This window comes from Erythrolamprus reginae, chromosome Z, assembly GCF_031021105.1.
Source record: "Erythrolamprus reginae isolate rEryReg1 chromosome Z, rEryReg1.hap1, whole genome shotgun sequence".
Taxonomy (NCBI): Eukaryota; Metazoa; Chordata; class Lepidosauria; order Squamata; family Dipsadidae; genus Erythrolamprus; species Erythrolamprus reginae.
This window is the reverse complement of record NC_091963.1, coordinates 528524-556417: the sequence shown is the minus strand read 5'-3', so window position 1 is coordinate 556417 and position 27894 is coordinate 528524. Positions and strand designations below refer to the sequence as shown.

Below are 27894 nucleotides of genomic sequence, written 5' to 3'. Positions count from 1 at the left end.
CACGGAGGACTGACATCAATGCTCCCTTGAACCAAACGTCGTCGCTATGAGTGAAGGAGAGGAAAGGAGAGGCGCGCGCGCGGGGCATGGCGGGAATGCCGCCGACGCCCAAGATGGCGGTAGGATTGAAAAGTTGGTGCTGGGGCGGCGGCGGCGGCGCTTTTTCGGGCTCGGCTTGAAGCCTCTGGGGCTTCCCCAGGGCGGCGATGGCGGGGCAGTGAAGGGCGAGGAGAGCCCGGCGGGGAAGATGCCTCCGGGCCCCGCCTGAGACATGGAGGAGGAAGGCAAGAGGGGCAAAAAGGTGAGAAGGGCGTGGCCTTTGGTCCAGGGGGCGTGGCTTGCTTATAGGGGGGCGGGGGAGAGACTTCCGTAGGCGGTGGCTTCGGACTACAGAGCCCATCCTGCCAAAGGGCAGTCAGCTGCAGAGTCTCGTCAATGGCTTTGGACTACAGAATCCATCCTCCAACATTGCGATCTGATACAGAATCTATCATCAATGGCTTTAGACTACAGAGCTCATCCTCCAAAAAGGTGGTCCACTAGACTAGACTACAGAGTCTCGTCAATGGCTTTGGACTATAGAGCCCATCCTCCAAAAGGATGAGCCACCAGTGATTACACTAAAGAGTCTATTGTCAATGACTTTGCATCATAGAACCCATCCTCCAAAAAAGCGATCTGCTACAGAGCTTGCCACACTTGGATTACATAGCCCATTGTTGGTGATAGACTAGAGTCTGTTGTCCTCAATATTATTGGACTACATAGTCCATCGTCCTCTCCAGCTTTGGCCTTCTGGCAGGAGAATTGTGCTGGTTGGGCTTTGATCCCCTTCCCCCCAAATTTGGGCTTGAACTTTCATCGTCAATGGTGTTGGACTACGGAGCCCATCGTGCCCTCCACAGCTTGGGCATCCTTGGGATGAAGGAGGGCTGGGCTGGCTGGGCTTTGTTCCCCTCTCCCAAATTTGGAGTGGCCTTGGAGTACCCAGAGCCCTTCATCCCAAATGGAATACAAAGTCTGTCGCCTCGAATGCCAATGGGTCCATTATCCAGGGCATCCTGGAGGATGGTGGACTTTGGGGTTCCTAGGTAGAGGAGCTGCGCTGGTTGTACTTTTCTCCCCACCCCCAAAATTGGAGTGCCTTGGACTATAGAGCCCATCCTCCCAAAGGGTGATGGGCTACAGAACTCATCATCCTCTGCACCAGGGCATCCTTGGTGTGCTGTGATGGTTATGTTTCCTGAGTTTCAAGGTTCCTTCCTTGTTGGATCTTCGCCTGCATGACCAAAATAGATCTGAGAGCCCATTTCCCCCATATTTCAAATTAATAAATTTCTATTCTTCACACCAGGAGATTCTCTCTCTCCCCTTTTCTGACTCTTCTCCCTTCCTTTCTTTTTCTTTCTCTATTACTCTCCTTCATTCTGTCATTCTCATTCTTTCTCATTCTGACTCTCCCTCTTTATCTCTTTCTCTCTCCTTCGATCTTTTATTCTTCCTCCCTCCCTCCCTCCCTCCCTCCCTCGATATTTTGATATTTTTAAGGTGTTTGTGTGTAGATAGATAGATAAATAGTTAGATATATGGTAGATATTTTTAAGGGTGTGCGTTTGTATATATGCACACACACATACACGTACACATATATTACTGACAACCCCCATAGTTTCTCACGCTTCCTCTCTGTCTATTGTGGTTACGGAGGCCACGAATAACCAAATTTCTTTTCCTTAGTAAATGTGTTGGCTTTTCCCTAAGAAAAAAAAATTAAATGCAAAGCTTGAGTTTTTCGGAATGAAATTTGCAAAGAGTCCTGCCAACTTTTATATGTCTCATCCAAATTTCATGCAGCGTCCTATGCAGTTAACCCGTTGTCCTCTCTGCCCCTAGAGACGCATCTAAGCGAAACCTCCCCCCTCCCCCCAAAAGCCACCCATATATAGCTTTTCGTTTCATAACAGCTGACCTGAAATGAGATCAAGATCATTCCAGTTAATTATTGCAATTAATTCCTGACCAGTTTGCCTTGTGGGATTGAAATTGTCCTTCAGGGTAATTGTGTACGTTTTCGAATTGGCACTTAACCCACTTACAACCACAATGGAGCCCAAAATGCTGTCGGAGACCATTGTTTGGGGAGGATGTCCCCATTTTGTGACTTTACTGTTGCCACTGTTGTTAAGTGTATCACCGCCATCGGTCTGCTAGGAAGCAGCTGCTTGCTTGTGAGAAAGCCACAAAAGGGGACTCACACGACCCCAGGACACAACAGCGGCCATAAATATGAACCAGTGGTCCTTTTGTCGCTTTGCTTAACAACAGTCACAAGTGTGAGTCAAGGCCGGCTGGCATTATGGCTTCGTAGGATAGATTTAGTGTCATCTTTCTCAAAGTCAGAAACTTGGGAGATGTGAGGACCTTTAAGACTGGGGGACTTCAATTCCCAGAATTCTTGGAATTGAAGACCCCACGGCTTAAAATTGCCGAAGTTGAGAAACATCAGCTCGGTGGTTAAAACAGCTGATTGGGAGCAGTGAAATCTAGTTCTCCCACATGCTAGAGAGTCCATTAATGGTCTCCCCTCCCCTCTTTTCTCTCTTGAAATAAAAAAAAAATTGTGGCTTGCCTGAAGTCTACACAATTCATTTGATGTTTACTCTCAGGGTGTCGATGTCTGTTGTATGGGATGGACTTTTGTTAAAACATTGAAGTACCCACAAGTGTTGCTTAAACTCCTCCCGAAACAATCTTGAATGTTTTGGGATTTTCATCCGGTCAAATTTAAATCCATGGTCACTCACTATGGTCTCGCACTGACATTTGGTGATCCATGTTTGTTTGTTTGAGTTCTACGCTGCCCAATTCCAATGGGGCGCAGGGCGGCTTACAACAATATAAAAATTAAATTACAACGATAAGAGAAGTCAGCTTCAACCACAACAACACATGAGCTCATGACAGATACAAACCCAAAGTGAACCGCTCCAAACTCGACTGCAGGAAAGACGACTTTAGTAACCGAGTAGTTTATGCCTGGAACTCACTACGAGACTCTGTAGTATCATCATCTAATTCCCAAAACTTTACCCTTAGACTCTCCACTGTTGACCTCCCCCAATTCCTCAGAGGTCAGTAAGGGGCGTGCATAAGTGCACCAGCATGCCTTCCGTCCCCTGTCCTAATGTTTCTCTCTTACTAGTATCATGTATATAAATACTACTACTAATAATTTATTAGATTTGTATGCCCCCCCCTCTCCGAAGACTCGGGGTGGCTCACAGCAACAATAATCAATGTACAACAAATCCAATAATTAAAACTATTGCTAAAAACCCCTATTATTGAAAAACAAACAATACTACTCAGTCATAACCACACATAAATCCTACTAGCCAAGGGATACATCAATTACCCCATGCTTGGCGACATAGCTGAGTTTTCAGAGACTTGCGGAAGGTGAGGAGGGTGGGGGCAGTTCTAATTTCCAGAGGGCGTCGATTCCAGAGGGCCGGGGCCGCCACAAAGAAGGCTCTTTCCCTAGGTCCCGCCAGTCGACGGGACCCGGAGGAGGCCAACTCTGTGGGACCTAATTGGCCGCTGGGATTCGTGCGGCAGAAGACGGTCTCGAAGGTATTCTCGTCCAATACCATGTAGGGCTTATTACTATATTATTATATCTTTGTCTACCACCAATCCGTACTTGACAAAACAAAAGAATAAATAAAATAATGTACTTTGAGGGTCTTCTGTCCATTTATTACACAGATTGCAAATGCTCATAGACTCTTCTTTAATAACTTTATTCTTCCAAATCATCAAACAGTCATCTCATCTCCAGCTGATTTCGTTAGCTCCCGCAACACTGCCTTCCAATCTCAGGTCTGTGATTTAATGGCACCAGGAGACTAAATCACTACTGTCCCAGATAGATAAAATTCCACGTACAACACAAACTCTGACAGTTTCCCCCCAAAGGTTCAGACAAGTTACAGCTTTTCGGATAAAAATTATTTCATGGCTAGAAGCCGTGATTTCTGAGAAACTTCACCAGAGCACCCTAGAAGAAACAGTTGCCCTCCACAAAGGATTTGCCCAGACTCCCACTCTTTATATAGCTCTAGTGACAAATCGGCCACTCCAGACTACACATAGTACAGAATCCCTTCCTTTCCCCGTACAAGTTCTGGTGTGTGCAATGGAATCCTCTGAATCTCGGATCTAATAGAGGTTTGTTTTCTATACGGTCTCCCTCCTCAGGAATAGTCTGCATTGACCCCTCGCCACCCTTGTTTTCTGTCTCGTCTGACAAAAGTTGTGGGCACAGTGCCTCCAGACCATCAGAAGACCCCTGCTCTTAAGAACAGAAGACCATCAGAAGACCCCTGCTCTTAAGAACATAAGACCATCACAAGACACCTGCTCTTAAGAACATAAGACCATCACAAGACCCCTGCTCTTAAGAACAGAAGACCATCACAAGACCCCTGCTCTTAAGAACAGAAGACCATCACAAGACCCCTGCTCTTAAGAACAGAAGACCATCAGAAGACCCCTGCTCTTAAGAACATAAGACCATCACAAGACACCTGCTCTTAAGAACATAAGACCATCACAAGACCCCTGCTCTTAAGAACAGAAGACCATCACAAGACCCCTGCTCTTAACATAAGACCATCACAAGACCCCTGCTCTTAAGAACAGAAGACCATCACAAGACCCCTGCTCTTAAGAACAGAAGACCATCACAAGACCCCTGCTCTTAAGAACATAAGACCATCACAAGACCCCTGCTCTTAACATAAGACCATCACAAGACACCTGCTCTTAAGAACATAAGACCATCACAAGACCCCTGCTCTTAAGAACATAAGACCATCACAAGACCCCTGCTCTTAAGAACATAAGACCATCACAAGACCCCTGCTCTTAATAGAAGACCATCACAAGACCCATGCTCTTAAGAACAATAAGACCATTACAAGATCCCTGCTCTTAACATAAGACCATCACAAGACCCCTGCTCTTAAGAACATAAAGACCATCACAAGACCCCTGCTCTTAATAGAAGACCATCACAAGACCCATGCTCTTAAGAACAATAAGACCATCACAAGATCCCTGCTCTTAACATAAGACCATCACAAGACCCCTGCTCTTAAGAACAGAAGACCATCACAAGACCCCTGCTCTTAAGAACAGAAGACCATCACAAGACCCCTGCTCTTAAGAACAGAAGACCATCACAAGACCCCTGCTCTTAAGAACAGAAGACCATCACAAGACCCCTGCTCTTAACATAAGACCATCACAAGACCCCTGCTCTTAAGAACATAAGACCATCACAAGACCCCTGCTCTTAATAGAAGACCATCACAAGACCCATGCTCTTAAGAACAATAAGACCATCACAAGACCCCTGCTCTTAATAGAAGACCATCACAACACCCCTGCACTTAAGTACGTAAGACCATCATAAGACCCCTACTCTTAACATAAGACCATCATAAGACCCCTGCTCTTATGAACATACGACTATCATAAGACCTCTGCTGTTAACATAATTGGCCCACCAATTGTCCATGGGGATCATGAGCAGAAAGAGAAGGCAAGACCTTTCCCTTGTCCCCCAACAAATGGGACCCAGGGGAATCCTGCTTGGACATCCGTTTCAATAACCACCACCTATGATACACTTGGCATCCATGAATCTGTGTAATCCTGCCTTGAAGCTATGAAGGCTGTCATGACCTCTTCTGGAAGGGAATTCCTTCAACCAAGGACCCTCTGGGTGAAGAAATGTTTCCCGTGATTTGTCCTCACTTTCTTACCTGTGAGCTTTAGGGAGGGTCCCTCGTCCTAGTATTGTGTAATAGAGAAAATAATTTTTCTCTATGGACCTTTTCTATCCCATGCATGATTTTATACACTTCGATCAAGTCTCCCCTTAAACGCCGTCTTTCAAGGCTGAAGAGATCGAGGTGTTGCAGCCTAGTTTCATAAGGGAGGGGCTCCATTTCTTTGATCATTCTTATTGCCCCCCCCCTTTTTGCACCTTTTCCAGTTTCATTCTATCCTCCTTGAGGTGCGGTGACCAGAACGGTACACAGTATTCCAAGTGTTCTTCCTCATCCTCATCCTCTGACATTATCAAAGTTGATCTAGGCTAGGGGTAGGCCAAGTGGGCTCTTCTGTGACCAGTGGACCTCAACTCCCAGAAGTCCTGAGCCAATCATGCTAACTCAGGAATTCTGGGAGTTGAAGTCCACAGGTCACGGAAGAGCCAACTTGGCCTAGCCCTGATCTAGGCTCATTCACAACAAGGGGGGAAGGGGGGAGTTGGTTCCACTGAGCGTAACACTCGGACCCTCTTTTGCAAAGGACCTCGCCTCTACAGCTGTTTCCTTGTGCAAGTATCTCAGATCCCCCCCCCCTCTTGCCGACTGCTGGTTGTTACGCTCACCAGCTCCATCCGTAGAAGGAAGCTGTGTGGTTTGTCTGCTTCCGGCTCTTCTCCCTCGTGAGAAACGGGTGTCAGTCAGCCCTCGCTTTCTACCAATGCGTGAGTCTTGATCTGCCTGTCGAAGGTCACTCGTGCGGGAGACTATTCCAGGTAGTCCCACGTCCGGAGGAGAACGATGGAAAACGAGGTAAGGACGGGGGATGGTCCCGTCGTCTTGCAAGAATGGCGTGGGGGTTTTTCTCTCTCTTCGTTGCCCCGAGCTCGTCTGAAATACACATACACACACACACACACACGTTCTTGATTTTGTTGAACGTTTAGAGGTAGAACAAGCAGGGAGGTTGTGATCCCACTGTATAGAGCGCTGGTGAGACCCCATTTGAGATACTGTGCCCAGTTCTGGAGACCTCACCTACAAAAAGAGATTGATCAAAAGACTTCATGAACTCAACCTGTCTAGTCTAGAGGACAGAAGGGAAATGGGGGACACCATCGAAACATTTAAATAGGTTAAAGACAAATTCCTTGTGTGTCCAATCACACTTGGCCAATAAAATTCTATTCTATTCTATTCTAAAGGGTTAAATAAGGTTCAGGAGGGAAGTGTTTTTAATAGGAAACTGAACCCAAGAAGAAGGGGACACAATCTGAGGTGAGTTGGGGGAAAGATCGGAAGCAACATGAGGAAATATTGTTTTACCGAAAGAATAGTAGATGCTTGGAACAAACCTCCAGCCGACATGGTTGGTCAATCTGCAGTAACTGAGTTTCAACCATGCCTGGGATAAACATAGATCCACCCTAAGATAAAATACAGGGAATAGTACAAAAGATGGACCAGGAGGTCTTTTTCTGATGTCAATCTTCTCTGTTTCTATTATTATTATTATTATTATTATTATTATTATTATTATTATTATTACTAAATACAGTCACTGATTTGAAACATGCCTGGGATAAACATAGACCCGTCCTAAGATGAAATACAGGAAATAGTATAAGGGCAGACTAGGTGGACCGTGAGGTCTTCTTCTGCCGTCAGTCTTCTAAGTCAGCCACCCACTCTAAGCCCCCTTCTCACTTTGCAGCCTGGGATCGTCTCCCCGTTCAAGAGGGTCTTCCTGAAAGGGGAGAAGGGGCGAGACAAGAAGGCCCAGGAGAAAGTCACCGAGCGGCGGGCGCTGCACACCGTCCCCTTGTCTCTGCCCGATCGCTTCGAGCCAGACGTCCTCTTGAACGACTACATCGAGAAGGAAGTGAAGGTAAGGCCCTTCTCGAACGGAAGGGGGGGGGGTTGAGGGAACCGCAGAGCTGGGAGGGGACCCCGGAGGTCTTCTAGCCCAACCCCGAACTCAGGCAGGAAGGACCCTCCTCTTCCTCCTCCACTTCATAATTCCCTCAGCACGGTCAAAACTGTCCACTAAATCTGCACTACTATCACTACTCGTGTTTTCCCTCCTCATTCCTATCACCCATCTCCTCCCACTTAGGCCTGTAACCTCTTGTGGCTTGTATCCTTACAGATTTTTTAATTAGTGTTGCAGATTGTTTCCTCATTGCTTACTTGATCCCTGTGACAATCATTGTGTTTTTTACCTCCTGATTCTTGACAAATGTCTCTTTTTCTTTTATGTACCCCGAGAGCATTGGCATCAAAGGCGAATTCCTGTAGTGTGCTACCAAATTTGGCCAAAAAAGAATTCTATGCTATTCTGTACTATTCTATTTTGTGCTATTCTATTCTATTCTATTCTATTCCATTCTGTGCTATGCTATTTTATTCTATTCTATTCTATTCTGTGCTATTCTATGCTATACTATTCTATTCTATTCTGTGCTATGCTATTTTATTCTGTGCTATTCTATGCTATTCTATTCTGGGAGAGACTTTTGGGGTCGTCTGGTCCCTGTTGAAGCAGCAGATCCTCCTCCTCCTCTTCCTCCTTCAAACAAGAGAGTTGGAATGGAATTAGAAAGAGAATGACAAAGAGAGACAGAACAGGGAGATAGAAAGAGAAAGAAAGAAAGAAAGAAACAGTAAAAATAAAAAGAAGGAAGGAAGGGGGAAGGAGAACAGCAAAGAGAGAGAGAGAGAGAGAGAAAGAGACAAAAAGAAAGAAGGACAAAGAAAGAGACAGGCATGTACAGACAGAAAGATAGAAAGAAAGAGAAAGAGTCAGAAAGAGAAAGAAGGACAAAGAGAGACAGAACAGGGAGATAGAAAGGGAAAGGAAGGAAGGGGGGAGGGAGAACAGCAAAGAGAAAGAGAAAGAGGTAGAAAGAGAGACAAAAAGAAAGAGAATGACTAAGAGGATGCAGACATAAACAGAAAGAGAGATAGAAATGGAGAGAGAGAGTCAGAAAGAGAATGACAAAGAGACCGAATAGGGACACAGAAAGAAAAAGAAAGGGAAAAAAGGAAAAAAGGAAAATAGAAGAAAGAAAAAAGAAAGAAAAGGGGAGGGAGAGAGTGGGGAGGGAGGGAGAACAGCAGAGACAGAGAAAGAGAAAGGTAGAGAGACAAAAAGAAACAGAATGACAAAGAGAAAGAGACAGACAGAAACATAGAAACATAGAAGTCTGACGGCAGAAAAAGACCTCATGGTCCATCTAGTCTGCCCTTATACTATTTCCTGCATTTTATCTTACAATGGATATATGTTTATCCCAGGCATGTTTAAATTCAGTGACTGTGGATTGACCAACCATGTCTGCTGGAAGTTTGTTCCAAGGATCTACTACTCTTTCAGTCAAATAATATTTTCTCATGTTGCTTTTGATCTTTCCCCCAACTAACTTCAGATTGTGTCCCCTTGTTCTTGTGTTCACTTTCCTATTAAAAACACTTCCCTCCTGGACCTTATTTAACCCTTGAACATATTTAAATGTTTCGATCATGTCCCCCCTTTTCCTTCTGTCCTCCAGACTATACAGGTTGAGTTCATGAAGTCTTTCCTGATACGTTTTATGCTTAAGACCTTCCACCATTCTTGTAGCCCGTCTTTGGACCCGTTCAATTTTGTCCATATCTTTTTGTAGATGAGGTCTCCAGAACTGAATACAGTATTCCAAATATGGTCTCACTAGCGCTCTATACAGCGGGCTCACAATCTCCTTCTTCCTGCTTGTGATACCTCTAGCTATGCAGCCAAGCCTTCTACTCGCTTTCCCTACCACCTGACTACACTGTTCACTCATTTTGAGACTGTCAGAAATCATGACCCCGAAATCCTTCTCCTCTGAGGTTTTTGCTAGCACAGAACTGCCAATACAATACTCAGATTGAGGATTCCTTTTGCCCAAGTGCATTATTTTACATTGGGAAACATTCAACTGCAGTTTCCATTGCTTTGAACACTTATCTAGCAAAGCTAAATCATTTGCCTATCCAGGAATATCAACCTATCACACACTTTAGAGTCATAAACTCTTGTTGTGAGCTGCCCCAAATCTACGGAGAGGGGCGGCATACAAATCTAATAAATAATAATAATAATAATAATTATTATTATTATTATTATTATTATTTTAAAAAAAACAGAAAGAGCGAAAGAGAACAAGGTCTAATCCTTTTGTTCAAGCAGGAGACCCTCCTCTCCTCCGAATAACAGAACTGGGAGGGGCCTGTGACCCTTTGCCCCCCCTCTGCTGTAGCTCCCTGTTGCGGCAGGGTTGGTGGTGAAAGAGCTGTCGCCTGAATGCAGGAGATCAAAGCATCCCTGTACTTGCCTTAAAAAAGAAAAAGTCAAACAAATTAAATTTATTGCAGCAACGGGATTCCGCTATTGCAAAGAGGGCTGGGGTGGGGGCCCTATCTTGCAGGGTGGGGGCCATCCCCCAAGCCTGGCCTTCTTCCTCCTTGGGGGCAAGAGAAAGAAAGTGGGGTGTGGACGTGTGCCGAGTGCGGGGCACAAAATCCCAGGGGGGGCAGGGCGAGGGGGGGGACAGCGGCTGGCACAACAAACGCACCCTCCTTGGTGAGTCCTGGCCGGGCTCTTTGCAGCTGTCCTGCCGCTTGGTGCCTCCAACATGAGCCGCCACCTTCCAGCTGCGATTTTGAGGAAGCTGGGCAGCGCTAACTGGAGCTATTGGGGGGGGGGCGTGGGCAGTGGAGGCATCAGGGCTGGGACTAGAGAAGTGGGGAGAGTTGTGGGCCAAGCGAGGGTCGCCCCAGCCCGCCTTCCCAGCACATGCTGCTGTGTCCCGAAGTGGGGTTGAGGGGAGGGGGGAAGGAGCAGCGGGGGGAGGGGGGGCAGCTGGCTTTCCCACTGGGGTGTGGTGGGGAGAAGACCCAATCTATCCCCTCCATGGCCTGCCCGCTGCTCTCAACAGCAGCACGGTGGGAGTGAGACTGGGGCCCCTCCTCCTGGAGCCCACTCCCTGCCCCACTTGGCCCCTTGCACCTCTCTTGGGGTGGAGAGCCGGTTGCGCAGCCAGCGCCCACAAAGGCAGAAGTAGCCGCCCACTGTTTCCTGCTGCACCCAAACACACACATACAGAGAGAGAGAGGGAGAGAATGACAGAAAGAAAGAGAAAGGTAGAAAGAGAGAGAAAAAGAAACGGAAGGACAAAGAGAAAGAGCCAGGCATAAACAGACAGAAAGAGAGAGAGAAGAACAGAGAGGACAGGAGACAGAAAGAGAGAGAGAGAGAGTCACAGAAACCTCTCTTTTTTTTCCTAGGACCATCAAAAATGATTGAACCGGTCACTAAGCGAACTTATTTCTTGTTCATTGTTATTCCCCCTCCTTTTTCCAGTATTTGGGCCAAATAACGTCGGTTCCAGGATACCTGAATCCCTCCAGCCGAACCGAAATCCTTCATTTGATCGACACGGCAAAGGTAAGAGATTCTTTTCGTCCGCAAAATCCCTCGACTTAGAACCGTCCCATGTTACGACGGCGCTGGGGGGTGGGGGTGAAAGCATGAGAGCAATTTTCACACTTATGACCGGTTTTGATTGATTGAATAATGGATTTACTTACTTATTTATTTATTTATTTATTTTTCTATTTATTTACTTGATTATTTACTTATTTATTTATTTACTTGATTATTTACTTAATTACTTATTTATCCATTCATTCATTCATTTTATTTATTTATTTATTTACTTACTTACTTACTTATTTATTTATTTATTTACTTATTTATTTATTTATTCATTGATTCATTCACTTTATTCATTTTTTTATTTACTTGATTATTTACTTATTATAAAAGAAATCAATTATTTTAAAAGAATGATACAAATTACCAAAAGTATTTTAAAACCCTAGATAAAGTCACCCACATACATCCAATTCAATCATTCATAATATCAGCCAGAGACCATCTCGTCACTCACGGCCCTCCAGGCCCACTGGCAGAAGTGGTTCTTCAGAGCTTTACAAAAGACCAGGAGGGAGGGAGTGGTACGTATCTCCGGAGGGAGTTTGTTCCAGAGGGCCGGGGCCACCACAGAGAAGGCTCTTCCCCTAAGGCCCCACCAAGCGACATTGTCTGGCCGACATGGCCCGGAGAAGGCTGACTCGGTGGGACCTAACCGGTGGCTGGGACTCACGCAGCAGAAGACGGTCCCGTAGGTAGCACACCCTTACGACCTTCATTGCATTTCCCCGTCGTCAGGGGGATCCAAATCGAGACGCTTGGCAACTGATTCGTCTTTACGACATTGGGGGTGATGGGTCATGGGACCCCCCCTCTTCAGACACGTTGAGGGGGAAAGCCCAATTCACATAACAGCTGTGGTGATTCACATAATGACTGTGCAGCTCATTGAACCGCTGCAGCAATTCCGTTAATAATAATAATTTGATCATAATAATTTATTAGGTTTGAATGCCGCCCCTCTCCAAAGACAAGGGGCGTAAAATGGAGCAAAGCTCATATTGTCACACAAGCGTCACCCTTCGCCCCAGACATTCCGGGCTCCATTGCCGTCATAAGCCAAGAACGTCCTATTTAGGATTTGATCATCCTGAGCTAGAGAAGGGTTCATTTAGTGACTGACGTTACGATGCAACTTCGGGTCGTGTTTCGCACTTACGACCGTCGCAACATTCCCCGTGGGCCAGCGGGAAACCCAAATCTGGGCGCTTGGCAGCTGGACTCCTATTTATGACGGCTGCAGCCTCTCCCGGGATTCAGGATTCCCTTTTGCGACGTTCAGACAAGGCAAGTCACTGCGAAATAATTTAATAATAATAATTTATTGTAAGCCAGATTCACTTAACAACCAGGGGAATTCACTGCATTTTCGCATTTCACAAAATGCTAGATTGTGCTAAATTAAGCAAATTAATCTACGAATTACAGAATAAACAAAATAAAGACTACTACACAGTTTGGGGGAAATTATATAGTTGGATAGAAAAGAAAAAAAGAATTAAATTAATTTTATATTATTATAATGTTTGAACAAAATTTTTCTTTTCACTTAGATTAATATGTTGACTTAATCAAGAATATATTCTTTTTCTGTATTAAAAATTAACTTCTAAGATGAGAGGGGTAATTGTAACCCCTACTACGTGTTAAGTGTTTGTATGTTTGTGTGTGATTTTTATGAAAAATTAATAAAGTTTTATTAAAAAAAAGAAAAGAAAAAAGAATTGAACTAACATCTAAAAAAAGAAATGAATCGATGGAAACAGAATTGCTACATATTCAGCTAATTCATTTGGTGTTTGTTTTATATTTGAAAGTTTGTCTGCATGTCTTGTTTTGTTTGTTCATTATTAAAATAAAAAAAATAAAAATCCAGCAGGGAGAGCCATCAAAATGGAGTGACCTTCCCTTAACCCACATCGCTCTGAGCAACATAAATTTTGGGGATCAATTTGCGGTCGTAATAATTAAAAATACTATTAATAATAATAATAATAATTATTATTATTATTATTATTATTATTTATTAGATTTGTAAGCCAGATTCACTTAATGGCCAGGGGAATTCATTTAAGACCTGCAGCGATTTGCTTTAAAAAAAAATCCAGTGGGGAAAGCCGTCAAAACAGAGTGACAACCCCCTCCAGTAATTAATAATTATTTAAAATGGGTAGTAATAATAATAATAATAATAATAATAATAATAATAATAATAATAATAATAATATTGAAGGCACAGTGGATAAAGAAAAGACCTGGTCATGGCTTACAAGTGGAACACTCAAAAAGGAGACAGAGGGACTAATACTGGCGGCACAAGAACAGGCCATTAGAACAAATGCTGTAAAGAAACAGATGAAACAATCGATCACATACTCAGCTGCTGCAAAAAGATCACACAGACTGACTACCAGCATAGACATGATGCTGTGGCACAGATGATCCACTGGAACTTGTGCCGGAACTGCCATTTACCAAAGAACTGGTGGGATCATAAGCCTGAAAAAGTGGTCGAAAATGAGCAAGCAAAACTACTCTGGGACTTCAAACTTGGGACTTCATCAAACTCGGAGAATATTAAGGAGCCTACAGTCCTTTTTTTTCCTTCCCCCCTTCCTCTCTTCCAGCGCTGATCACATTCCCTAGTTGGGTCATGAGACATCTGCAACCCCCCCCCCAGCTCAGAGACCCCAAAGTTTCCAAGCTTCCCTCCTTCCTCCAAGCAGCATCCCTGCTTCAGGCCCTCCCAAACCCCTTTGGGGGGGGCGTCTTCTCTGCCCCCTCCCTCCCTGTTTTTCCTGCCCTGTTTGGGAAAGGGGTCGGAGGAGGGAAAGAGATTGGAAGCCCTTCCTTCCTTCCTTCTTTTCTCTCTCCCCCTCTCGCAGCGGGCTCACCAGCTTCCCGGCCAGCTGACTCATGAACACGACGCCGTCGTCAGCGTCTCGGCTTACAACGTCAAACTCCTCTGGCGCGACGGCGAGGGCCTCATCCTGCGGCTGCCCATCCACGATATTGCCTCCGTGTCATATATCCAAGACGATTCCTCCCATCTGGTGGTCTTGAAAACAGGTAGGTGGGGGGAGGAGGGACACTGGCGCCAAGTCCCTCGGCTTGTCGACCACGGCGGTGCAATACGAGTGGGCCGTGGCTTCGGGCGCTTGATCTCCCTGCTGTTCAATGAAGCCCCCCCCCCATGATTGGCGAGGTTCGCTTCACTGCTGTCTTGCTTTTGTAATGTGAAAGACGGCGTTGAAGAGGGGACGCTCCTCATAAAGGGATCATTTAACGGGGTGACTTGATCGGAGTGTATAAAATCACGCCCAGGGTAGAAAAGGTGGATAGAGAAAAATTCTTTTCTCTACCACGCAACACAGTGTTCCCTCGATTTTCGCGGGTTCGAACTTCGTGGAAAGTCTATACCACGTTTTTTCAAAAATATTAATTAAAAAATACTTTGCGGGTTTTTTCTCTATACCACGGTTTTTCCCACCCAATGACGTCATATGTCATCGCCAAACTTTCGTCCACCTTTAATAAATATTTTTAAAAATAAACTTTAATAAATAAACATGGTGAGTAATAATCTGAATGGTTGCTAAAGGAATGGGAAATTGCAATTTAGGGGTTTAAAGTGTGAAGGGAAGGCTTGTGACACTGTTCATAGCCAAAAATAGTGTATTTACTTCCGCATCTCTACTTCGCGGAAATTCGACTTTCGCAGGCGGCCTCGGAATGCATCTACGAAAATCGAGGGAACACTGTACTAGGACGAAGGGGCCCTCCCTAAAGCTCATAGGTCAGAAAGTGAGGACAAATCAGGGGAGATATTTCTTCACCCAGAGGGTCGTTGGTTGATGGGATTCCCTTCCAGAAGAGGTTGTGACAGCTGGAGAGCTTCAAGGCAGGATGAGACAGATTCATGGATGCCAGATGTATCATAGGTGGTTATTGAAACGGATGTCCATGTGCAGCCTCTATGTTGGATGAGGCAGGCAGTTGGGTCCCATTTGTTGAGGGGTCATCAGAAAGGAGAGTCTGGCCTTCTCCTGCTCAAGATCCCCAAGGACAATTGGGGGGGGGGGGTGTCACTGTATGACCCAGAATGCTGGACTTGATGGGCTTGGGCCTGATTTCAGCAAGCTCTTCTGATGGTCTTAGGTTCTTAGGTTCTCTCTTTCTCCTTCCTTCCTTCCTTCCTTCCTTCCTTCCTTCCTTCCTTCCTTCCTTCCTTCCTTCCTTCCTTCCTTCCTTCCTTCTCTCCCTTATTGAAATGGATGTCCAGGTTGAGTGCTGGACTCAATGGGCTTGGGCCCAATTCAGCAGAGCTCTTCTTAGGTTCTTCTGGTCTTAATGTAATTCATCAAGTCAAAGACTCACTGGATCCAAGACACTTACAGGCTGGAAACGGCTAGATTGACTCCTGTTAACATATTTTCCCTCCTGGTTGTTGAGCGAATTGTGACCGTCGTTAACCGAGTCACATGATCTTTAAGAGAGTCCATTGACTTTGCTTGTTGGTCATCGCCTGGGGAGACCGCCAGAGGAAAATTGTGTGACCTGAGGACGCTGCAACTGTTACAAATGCTGATAGTCCTTCTAACAATGCTGATAGTCCTTACAATGCTTCACTTAGTGACCGCTCAGACCTGGTGGGCAAAAAGATACTTTTTTTCCCAAGCTTAATGGCCGTTAAGGCTTTGTGATTGAAATCCATAGACTTCACGACTGAACAAGCAAAGTCAATGGGGTAAACTGGATTCACTTAACGACCATGTGTGCTAAGGATGCCTGAAGTAATTCGCTTAATAGCAGGTGGTAATGGATGGAAAAATGGCAGCCAGAAAAAGGTCTTGTTGAGCAATGGAAATGTGGGTGGCTCGATTGCAGTCGTAAGTACGAGGATGGCTCTATACATCTATCTATCTCTCTATCTAATCTACCTATCTATCTACCTACCTACCTACCTACCCAGCTACCTATCTACCTATCTATCTATCTACCTACCTACCCAGCTACCTACCTAATCTATCTACCTACCTATCTATCTATCCAGCTACCTACCTATCTATCTATCTACCTACCTACCCAGCTACCTACCTAATCTATCTATCTACCTACCCACCTACCCAGCTACCTACCTAATCTACCTATCTACCCACCTACGCAGCTACCTACCTAATCTATCTATCTACCCAGCTACCTACCTACCCAGCTACCTACATAATCTATCTACCTACCTACCCAGCTACCTACCTAATCTATCTACCTATCCAGCTACCTACCTAATCTATCTACCTACCTACCCAGCTACCTACCTACTTAATCTATCTCTCTACCTACCTACCTACCTACCTACCCAGCTACCTACCTAATCTATCTACCTACCTACCAAGCTACCTACCTATCTACCTACCTACCTACCCAGCTACCTACATAATCTATCTACCTATCCAGCTACCTACCTACCTATCCAGCTACCTACCTAATCTATCTACCTACCTACCCAGCTACCTACCTACTTAATCTATCTCTCTACCTACCTACCTACCTACCTACCCAGCTACCTACCTAATCTATCTATCCATCCATCTATCTACCTACCTACTACCAGGCAAAAGGGGGGTGAGGGCGGCATCTGGACTCAAAGCCTCTCGTTTTTTTCTCAGCTCAGGACCCTGGCATCTCCCCTGGCCAGAGTCTTTGTGCCGAAAGCTCCCAAGCGCTCGCCTCGGGCGCTCTCTCGGGGAGTGGCGTGGTTCACGTCGAAGCCTGTTGCCTGGTGGTCCTCGCCACGGAGAATAAGGTTCGGTTCCTCGGTTTTCTTTTGGGTCCGCCTGCCGGAATATTGTCCTCCGGTATTTTTAAAATCTGTTCCATTACTAACTGTACTCAACCACGCCAAGGTTTGGTTAAGTGGGAAAGAAAGAAAAGAGAAAGGGCTCCATTTATTCAGAATTACAGAGTTTGAAGGGACCATGGAGGTGTTCTAGTCCAATCAATTATATCACCCAAGTCTTCGGAGAGGGGTGGCATACAAATCTAATATATTATCATCATCATCATCATCATCATCCAGTATGAAGGGATTAACAGAGAGCAGGGTGACATTTGTACATCTCTCTCCCTCCGTGTCTCACCCCCTCCCCGGTCTGCCTCGCAGGGTTCTTAGTTCACCCAAGCATGGGTGGCAAATCATCATCATCATAATTATTATTATTATTATTATTGAAACATTTAAATATGTTAAAGGGTTAAATAAGGTTCAGCAGGGAAGTGAACCCAAGAAAAAGGGGCCACAATCGGAGGTTAGTTGGGGGAAAGATCAGAAGCAACGCGAGAAAATATTATTTGACTGAAAGAGTAGTACTGTAGATGCTTGGAACAAATTTCCAGCAGACGTGGTTGGTAAATCCACAGGAACTGAATTTAAACATGCCTGGGATAAACATGTATCCATCCTAAGATAAAATATAGGAAATAGTATAAGGGCAGACTAGATGGACCATGAGGTCTTTTTCTGCCGTCAGTCTTCTACAGAAACATCCATTGTAAATATGAATCCATGGCCAAGGGTCCAGATTTGGTTTCTGTGACTTTGGGAATGGCCGTAAGTGAAAAACTGGTCCCTTTCCCCCCCAATGGTCACTAAGCAAAGTGTTGTAAGTCAAAGTGGACTTATTGTATAACCTATCCACTCTGTTTACCATCAATGGGCCACTTTCTGCTCAATATGGTAGGTTTCTACCACAATCTCCCAACTTCTGGAAGTTCTCCTCTTCTTCTGTCCACCTGACCTCCGTTGGGTCCCATTAAGGAGTTTTCAAGGACATGGGCAGAGGAACATGTGGGATTGCAGCAGATATCCAGGAGATATGAGTAATTATTCAGTCATACAAAAACAGATACATTACAAAGTGTATAAAATAGTGTTTACCTAAGAAATAGCACCGTCAAGCTCAACAGGCCGATCATACACATTCAAGTCGGTCAATATCCTTCTATACAGTAATATTATTACAAGCCTGTCTTACATATCAGACATACAGCTTACAAATCCATCAAACTAACACAGAGCTTACTACATCTGTCACAGTAAATCAGCAGAAAGAACAGAGTAGAGAAGTAGAATCATTCTTTCTGGCTCCCTCTTGTGGCCCATTTGCAACACTACCTCTCAAAGCTACAGTACTTCAATACATACAAGCATTCGTGGTTAGCTTGTTTCTATATTGCAGACCCAACTGTCTTGTACATAGTACTAACAGGTCCCTCCTTCCCCCCAGGTCACGGGTGAGGAACTCTGCTCCCTTCTCAGCCAAGTCTTCCACATCGTTTACACGGAATCTACTATAGACTTCCTGGACAGAGCCATCTTTGATGGGGCCACCACCCCCACTCGGCATCTCTCCATACACAGCGGTAGGAGAAAAGGCTCGGACTTCCCTAGAGGGTCGGAGTCCATCTGAGGCCCTTGGATTCAGGGAGTAGCCATCGGGACGGCATCTCTTCCTCCTCCTGCTGGGTGGGAGCAAGGGTTTTCCGTCCTCGAGGGAGGTTTCACGGGGTTAAGGAGTGTGCAGAGTGAGTCTTGAGCTACCAAGGATGCACAGAGGAAACATGGAGGAGGCAAATGTCCATCTGACAGCCCAGAGATAAGAGTAGGTCTCATACAGATACATTAAGTGTACAAATATTACTTACTTTGGCAAATCTCTTAGTCAAGAACTGTCCTAATCATACACAATTACATCAGTCAATGCTCTCAATACATATACAATATTATAAACCTCTCTCAATACATTAAACCAGTGTTTCCCAACCTTGGCAACGTGAAGATACTTAGACTTCAACTCCCAGAATTCCCCAGCCAGCGAATGCTGGCTGGGGAATTCTGGGAGTTGAAGTCCAGATATCTTCACATTGCCAAGGTTGGGAAACACTGCATTAAACAATACTATAAGCCTTACTTACAAAACACGTTAAACCATCACTTGAACACACAGTTCTATAGCAAAGCCACAGAGATGCTTCCGGCTCCCTCTTGTGGCTAACTGCGACACTACTCTTAAAGCAGTAGTGTTCTGATACATTTACACATACATTGATATAGTTTGTTTATATATTGCCAAACCCAAGTAGTTATGTACGTAGTGCTAACTCACAGGAGGGAGGTTGGATCAGGAGGTGGAGGTAGCCATTGAAGTTCCTCAGGGGAGACCTTCTCCAGAACTTGGCCGCAGATACATCCATAGTTGGGGAGGGTGGAGGTTGAAAGGGTGGGTGTTGGTCCCTCGGGTGTTTTACTCCGAAGGGAAGAGAATGTTTGTATCTCTGAGCTGATGGGTTTGCTTGTAGACGTCTTGTGAACCAGCTAGGGAACATCATCAGTGCTAAATGGAGGTGGGGGTTGGAGGAGGAGGAGGAGGTTTTGTGAGGTCCTGGGTGCTATCTGAGCTGGGGGCTATTCTTGCAGACACTCAACTACACAGCATCGTCAGTGATAGAAGGAGGGACATTTTGCTCCGTTTAATAGGTCAATGTTATCCCAGATAAACCAACCAACGACCAATGCAGACAAACCGCAGCCTAATCAAGGAACCATACTACCATAAACATGGAGGAAACCTCACCCTCCCTTTGAGCTCTGTTGACATCCCTTAGTTGGGCCTTGGGTCACCCAGCTTGGAGAGCACCAAGGAAACCCCTCCTCCCCTCCCCGTCTTTGTTGTCCCACCTCCTTTTAGCACTGATGATGCTATCTACAGTAGTTAGGTCTTCTGCAAACTGATAACAAAGCTCAGAGAGGCAAGGACTCCTCCTCCTCCTTCTGCTCCTCCTTGTTGTCCCTGTCCTTCTCCATTTTGTCCTCCTTTTGTTCTCATTCTCCTCCTCTCCTTCCCGCCTCCCCCTCTCCTCCTTCTTGTTCTTCTCCTCCTCCTCTTCCTCCACCTCCTTCATTCTCCTTCGTGTACTCCTCTTCCTTGTTCTTTTATCCCCCTCTTCTTCCTCCTGGTTGACTTTCTCCTCCTTCTCCACGTCCTCCTTCAGCTTCTCCTCCTCCTCCACTTTGTCCTCCTTTTGTTCTCCATGCCTCTCCTCCTTTTTTGTTCTCCACCTTCTCGTTCTCCTCCTCCTCCTCCCCTTGGAAAAAAGCCCCCCTCCCTCCTCGCAGGGAAAAAAATCAGAAAGACCCCCTACTCATCACCCCTCATTCCCTGTCGGAGGGCCAAGGGTCTCCAAAGCCTCACAGATCCTCCTTCAGCAGGTGGACCGTCCCTCGAGAAGGGGGGGAGGTTGCCCCAGTTTGGCCTACTATCCCCTGGGATGGGGGGTGGAGTCTGAAGCCCCCCCCCCCGTCTCACCCTGAGCCCCTTTCTCTCCCCCTCTCTGTTTCCTCCCCCCCAGACGACTCTTCAACCAAAGTGGACGTTAAAGACCCCTACGAAACGGAAGCCAGCACGTTGTGAGTTCTTCTGGACGGGCGCAATTCCCCACCCCCACCCCCAGGGGAGGGTCTCTCATCCTCCCTACAGGTCACCCTCGACTTATAACCACCGACATGGGGGGGGGGGGTTTCCCAGGTTTCTCCCAAGACATGGAGGGGGTTTTGGCTCTATTGGACGAGCTTTCACAGCCCCCCGTCCTTAAGTGAATCAGTGAATCAGACAGGGAGGAAAGGGGCGGCATACAAATCTAATAAATAATAATAATTGTTATTGTTGTTATTATTAAAATGTGATTCCCTCCTTGGGGACAATGTGACCAGAAGTATGAACATGCCAAGTTCAGAGAGTCCAAATTTTGACCCCAATCGTGTGGAAAAAAGGTCACGTCTGTTTTTAGCCCTGTTTTGAGGTCGAAAAATAATCTTTATTAAGTTTCTACATATAAAAATAGAAAGAAAGGAAAAACAATTGAATTGAACAGAACATACAAAGAAAGAAAGAAAGAAAATGGACAGACAGATCAGCATATAATAATTAATAATAATAATAATAATAATAATAATAATTAATAATAATAATAAATAAATAATTAGATTTGTATGCCGCCCCTTTAAACAATGTATAAAACGTATTCCGTTTCAGTGGTGTTCTATATGTGCATATAGATAAATATTTGCTGATCATCAATTAATATTTTCTTTCACTACATACATACATTTATCTGTTATATGGAAGACATCATTTGTCAACCATATTGTTGACTCTCACTATCAAGTGGCCTAATATTGAGTATTTGTATCTGGTGTGTGGAATTGGGCGTTTGTTTTCCTTAGTTAGAGTCCTCGGAGAGGAGCGGCATACAGATCTAATAAATTATTATTTTTTTTAAAAAGTTTTAATAAATTATTATTAATTATTATTATTAGTTCTGTATATTGTATTGTATTCATTTTGGATATTTCTGAGGAAGATACAGATTGTCCAAATTTTAGTCCGTCAGTGTTTCCTGGGAGGCAGATTCGAGGCTCAGGCCCTCCCATTGGACGGCCCCGGAGTCACTTTGTGTGTGTGTTTGTGTGTATGTGTCTTGCACCCACCCCTCGTGTCTTTCCAGCTCTTTCCCGGAATCCTTAGATACGGGGGGCACCTCCCCTACCTCCTTCTCGGCCCAGCCGTCACCGCCCACCAAAACAGCCAGCGATAGCGATTTGAGCACCACAGCCACAGAACTCCTGCAGGATTACATGATGACGGTAAGTGAAATTTATTTATTTATATATACAAGGCAGAAGCCCCAGGATCAAATCCCAGTAAGGGCATGGCTAGCTGATGAGACCAGAACAAGGCCAAAATAGCGCTATTCAGATTTCTGGCGATGTTTCGACGAGGTCCCACTCGTCATCTTCAGGCTGGTGCTTCTGTCCTGTCCTTGTGTTCGCCCTAGAACAAGGACAGAAGCACCAGCCTGAAGATGACGAGTGAGACCTCGTCGAAACGTCACCAGAAATCTCAGAATCCTACACAGGAAGAAACCCGAATATGCCAAGACCTTCATATATATATATGTGTGTGTGTCACATGTTTGGCTGAATTTGAAAATTAAGGGAGACTAAGATAGATCTATTTCGGCCTTATTTTGGCCTCATCAGCTGGTCATACCCTCACAGGGACTTGAACCTGCAACCTTGGCCTTGTAAGGCAGAGAATTAACCTCTAGGCTACAGTATCCAATCCCTTCAGCTCTGTACCAGGGAAGGGTTACATGTTTTTGTGTCAAATCACCGTGGTGTATTGAAGGAACATCACAGCTCCTATTTTGCCTCTCGGCCCAACCCAGGGCCATTTCCAAGGCAGTTGATTTATTAATAGCCGACAAACTATATTGTATATGTGTCACATGTTTGGCTGAATTTGAAAATTAAGGGAGACTAGGATAGATCTATTTCGGCCTTATTTTGGCCTCATCAGCTAGCCATACCCTCACTGGGATTTGAACATCTTTTCTAACTTGGTGAGTTTAACTTTTAGAGAAAACGAACGGTCTACCTTGGAACATTTATCAAAACCTGGTTTGCTTTCAATGTCGGTTTGTCTTTTCATTGGTTCCTCCTGCATTCCAGTTGCGGACGAAGCTTTCCTCGCACGAGATCCAACAGTTTGCCATGCTGCTCCACGAGTACCGCGACGGGTCCACCGTCCACGAGTTTTGTGTCAACCTGCGACATCTCTACGGGGACAGCCGGAAGTTCCTTCTGCTGGGTAACCTTTTCACCGCCCCGCGTGGGGGGATTGGGTGCCCCCCTCCCCAAATTAATCGGGATTTGAGGGAGTGGGCTACCTTGGCTAGTCGAGTGGGCTTCATCCGTGGGAGCGTGGTGGTTTTGCGATAGATATCTTACGGCCCGACTATGGAACGTCATCAGGGCTAGGAGGGAGAGGGGATTGTGGAGAGGAGGAGGAGGAAGGGTGGTGGCTTTCTTGCAGGCATCTCGTGACCCAAGTAGGTAGAAGGAAGGGAGAATTGTAGAGAGAAGGAGGATTGATTGATTGATTGATTGATTGATTGATTGATTGATTGATTGGATTTCTATGCCATCCCTCTCCAGAGACTCGGGGCGGCTTACAACATATAAAAAAAAATGGTAGGTTACAGTAAGATTAAATCCAATTAAATTAAAATGACATAACTATCTAAAATCCTAAAGTTCTTGAAAAGGGGCGGCATACAAATCTAATAAATAAGTAAATTATTATTACTATTATTATTATTATTATTATTATTAATTATTATTATTATTATTATTATTATCATCCCTAGCTTTATTAAAATCAATCACACCCCATTCATACAGCAGCCACACATAACATTCGTTGGCCAGGGGGCTAGGGCAGGGCTAGGCCAAGTAGGCGCTTCTATGATTTCTGGACTTTGACTCCCAGAATTCCTGAGCCAATCATGCCTGCTGAGGAATTCTGGGAGTTGAAGTCCACATGTCCTAGAAAAGCCAACTTGGCCTAGCCTTGGGCTAGAGTCTAATCGGCCCGAAGCCTGGTAGCATAAGTGAGTCTTAAGACTCTTAAAGAAGGCAAGGAGGGTGGGGGCAGTGCGAATCTCCGGGTGGAGCTGATTCCAGAGGGCCGGGGCCGCCACACAGAAGGCTCTTAACCTAGGCCCCGCCAAGCAACATTGTCTAGTTGACGGGACCTGGAGAAAGCTGATTCTGTGGGACCTGACCGGACGCTGGGATTCGTGCAACAGAAGGCGGTCCCGCAGATAGATTAGCATTGCCCCCACCCTCCTCGCCTTATGCAAGAGTCTTAAGACCCACATCCTGCCAGGAGAAGGATGACATACAAATCCAATCAATCAGTAAATAATCCGATGCCATATAGGGCTTGAGAGGTCATAGCCAACACTCTGAATCATGTCCGGAAACCAACTGGCAGCCAATGCCAATTGACTGCGGGGTCCTTGCTGCTCTCCGAGATGGGTGGCTTTTTCCCCAAGATCCTGCGTTAGAGTCCTCCCACGCTTTTCACAGGCCTTCTCCCCTTACCTTCTTCCTCCTCCTCCTCCTCCTTAGGTCTGCGCCCCTTCATCCCGGAGAAGGACAGCCAATACTTCGAGAACTTCCTGGAGACGATCGGCGTGAAGGACGGGCGGGGCATCATCACGGATAGCTTCGGGCGGTACCGGTGGACGGTGAGGTCCGCCTCCAACTCCGCCACCAATGGCAACGGTGCCGCCGGGAGCTCCGATGACCAGTCGGCCCCTTCAGAGGGTGACGAATGGGACCGGATGATCTCTGACATCAGCCATGACATCGAAGCCTTGGGGTGCAGCTTGGATCGAGATTCGTCATGATCAAGGAGGCCGAGAGACTTTGACGATTCCCACGCCCGTCTCCCTCTGTCTTCGTTTCCCAAGACTCTCCACCCCTGGCCATTTCTCCAAGCATCGGCACCCATTGCTGCGCAGTGTATTTTTGTGTGCGAGGGGGTTGTGGAGAAGCCACAAACTCCAGGAAGGGTCCACCGAAGCTTCCCCCGGGAGGCTATCACCACCCCACGGTTTTTCCATGCCTTTCTAATACAGTGGTACCTCTACTTAAGAACGCCTGTACTTAAGAACTTTTCTAGATAAGAACTGGGGGTTCAAGATTTTTTTGCCTCTTCTTAAGAACCATATTCTACTTAAGAACCTGAGCCCAGAAAAATTTTCTAGGAAATTTGAGAGCGGCACAAAGGCCCAGCTAGTTTCCTGTCATTCTCCCTTTAATCCCGGCCATCTGGGCTGCCAGAGGAGCCTTTTGGTGGCGCTTAAGGAGGCTTTGGCAGTCTAGAGCGAACGAAGCATTTCCCTTTCTCTGGGCACTTGGACAGGGAATAAAACCTCTGGCAATGTCCAGAGAAAAGAAATGCTCCCTTTGCTCTGGGCTGCCCAGAGAGAACGTAGCATTTCCCTTTCTCTGGGTGCTTGGACAGGGAATAAAACCTCTGGCAATGTCCAGAGAAAAGAAATGCTCCCTTTGCTCTGGGCTGCCCAGAGAGAACGTAGCATTTCCCTTTCTCTGGGTGCTTGGAGAGGGAATAAAACCTCTGGCAATGTCCAGAGAAAAGAAATGCTCCCTTTGCTCTGGGCTGCCCAGAGAGAACGTAGCATTTCCCTTTCTCTGGGTGCTTGGACAGGGAATAAAACCTCTGGCAATGTCCAGAGAAAAGAAATGCTCCCTTTGCTCTGGGCTGCCCAGAGAGAACGTAGCATTTCCCTTTCTCTGGGTGCTTGGAGAGGGAATAAACCGCTGTGGTGAGTCCCTCGCGCTGCCTCCCATACAACCGGCACGAGGTTGCCTCTTTGAGCGTCTGGGCGTAGAAAGGCAAAAGGGGGCGCTTCGCCCTGGCCAGATCAACTCAGCTTCAGCCAAAACCGAGGAGTCACCACAGTGAAGGAAAGGTGCCGGCTACAAAGCGAGCAAGCGAGAGGAGAGGGGAGCCCTTCAGCATGGGAAGGAAGAGGAAGCAGGCAGCAGCAGCCGCCGCCTTTCGGTCCAAGGAGCGAGAGGTTTCCCCTCTCGCCCGCCTGGGTTTCTCTCTCTGGCGCAGTACATGGGAGGCAGCCTCGCACTGGGTGTATGGAGGGCGTGTGCTCCTCCTCGCCTCCTCAGAATCCCCCCCCCTTTTTTTAAGCCTTAAAGTTTTGGATTTTTTCGGTTCCCCTCTCCTCACCTTCTTCCTTCGGCAGTGACTCTCCTCCTCTTCTTCCTCCTCTTCCTCCTCCTCCTCCCACCCAAATTTCGAGCTTTTATTTCTTTCCTAATGGGTTTGCACGCATTATTTGCTTTCACATGGATTCCTATGGGGAAAATGGCTTCTACTTAAGAACGTTTCTCCCGAAGAACCTGGTCAAGGAATGAATTAAGTTCTTAAGTAGAAGGTACCACTGTACTTCTGTGCACATCTAAATGCATCTTCCTGGACGTTCCTCCAGGCGGTTGAAATTCCAGGTGGTTGTCTGGAAGCCGGAGACCTGGCCAAGGAGCTCTTGAGGCACTCCAGAGCTCCGTTCAGCGTCGAGAGTTGAGATCCTTCCCTCGACACCAGCCAGCTGATCTTCCTGGGAATTGGTTGGGAGGTCCATAAGTCTGGTGGGAGGGCAGTGAGTTCAAATCTGGCACTACCCACAGGCAGGCGGAACTGACCTCCGGGAGGGTTGGAGAACCTGGTTGAGAAATCGGGTCTATCAAGACGAGCCACAGCTCCTTCACTCGTCCGCGTGGGTCTAACCCTTTCCCCAATCTTGGCCATAATTCGGTCTGTTCCATGCGGCCAGACCTCTGTGAGGAGCCTGGCCTCCTTCTCAAAAGCAGGGTGAGGTGGGTCTGGGTGATGGACCTCTATCAAAGAACTTGATTTGAGAATCAATGCGAACAAGATATTTTAAATTCTGGTTTGTATTTTTTTTAAAAAGCAGAGGGGATATATGTACATGGGTTGTATATATGATACATACAAATGCACAGATATTTTTCTAAGCATGTTCCACGCCAGCAAGCGCTCTCCTGACTTGGATAAACTGACATTGTACGCTCTTTTAGCCCTTTGGGGGAGAGATGGACCTCTGTGTATTTTTTTTTTTTTCTTTTTTAAAACGCCCCAAAGATTGTCAGCTTGGTTGTGTTGTTTTGTATTAAAAATGAACACCAGTTTCGAATTAAAAAAAAAAAAAGCCGCCCATGGAAGCCCAACCAATATAAGGGACTTGAGGACTCCTTAGCGTAACATCTGGTGAAACTGACCGGGCATCGAAGCTGGTTTTGTGAAAATGGGGTGGGGTGTAGGACGCAAAGGTTGGCCTGCCTGCAGAAGTTGTGGAGGTTTTTACGAAGAGTTTGGACAAGCGTTTCTTCAAAAGGGTGGAGTGCTTGGGCCTGGGGTTGGACTAGAACAGGGGTCTCCAACCGCCGGACCGGGACCGGGCCGTTGGGGGTTTTCAGCCGGTCCGCGGCACCAGGGCCCCCTCGGCCTTTCCGCGCTGCCCACCGCCCGCCCGATTTGCCCCCTCTGCTCCTCTGCCACCTCCTGCCTTTCACCGCAGCTCCTCCCGCACCCGGAACGCACGCCCTGCCCGCCTCACATTTGCCGAGAGGACTTTCGCCCCGGGCTCTCAGCAAGGGGGCTGCATGAGAGGCGGGGCCGGCGGAAGGTGATATTCAATGTCGGGGGCGCACGGGTGGTTTTGCGCGCGCTCCCTATCTCCCTGCTAGCCCACTCGGAATACTGTATTCAAAATAAGAAAAGCCTTCGCCGGCAAAGGCTTTTCTTATTTTGAATACGTATTCCGAGTGGGCTAGCAGGGAGATAGGGAGCGCGCGCAAAACCACCCGTGCGCCCCCGACATTGAATATCACCTTCCGCCGGCCCCGCCTCTCATGCAAACCCCCTTGCTGAGAGCCCGGGGCGAAAGTCCTCTCGGCAAATGTGAGGCGGGCAGGGCGTGCGCGCGTCACCGCTGAGAAGAACGGAGAGAGAACGAGAGTGAGTGAAAGCAACAGACAGCAAGATAGAGAGAAAGTGAGAAAGAGAGAGTGAGAGAAAG

The 27894-nt window shown here is 46.4% G+C and overlaps 1 protein-coding gene across 3 annotated transcripts; it reads left to right on the top strand.

Moving 5' to 3' along the window:
- Window positions 1-73: 73 nt before the first annotated feature.
- CCM2 (CCM2 scaffold protein) lies at window positions 74-26964 on the top strand. Of its 3 annotated transcripts, none has more exons than XM_070767169.1 (10): window positions 74-301; window positions 7552-7725; window positions 11221-11304; window positions 14238-14421; window positions 17019-17155; window positions 18636-18771; window positions 20758-20815; window positions 21913-22051; window positions 22919-23057; window positions 24383-26964. In XM_070767169.1, exons 1-10 carry the CDS (start codon window positions 272-274, stop codon window positions 24661-24663), a joined length of 1362 nt encoding a protein of 453 aa, XP_070623270.1. In that variant the 5' UTR covers window positions 74-271; the 3' UTR covers window positions 24664-26964. The 3 variants fall into 3 exon arrangements, with proteins under 3 accessions (XP_070623270.1, XP_070623272.1, XP_070623271.1); XM_070767170.1 differs by lacking the exon at window positions 74-301 and adding an exon at window positions 6558-6650; XM_070767171.1 differs by lacking the exon at window positions 7552-7725 and having other exon boundaries at window positions 87-301.
- Window positions 26965-27894: the final 930 nt, after the last annotated feature.

Bases quoted from the DNA above. Each gene is read 5' to 3' on its own strand.
- CCM2 (XM_070767169.1), top strand. From the start codon at position 272: ATGGAGGAGGAAGGCAAGAGGGGCAAAAAG. The intron at 14,422-17,018 runs GTAGGTGGGGGG...TTTTTTTCTCAG, and splicing joins TCTGGTGGTCTTGAAAACAG to CTCAGGACCCTGGCATCTCC. The intron at 23,058-24,382 runs GTAACCTTTTCA...CCTCCTCCTTAG, and splicing joins CCGGAAGTTCCTTCTGCTGG to GTCTGCGCCCCTTCATCCCG.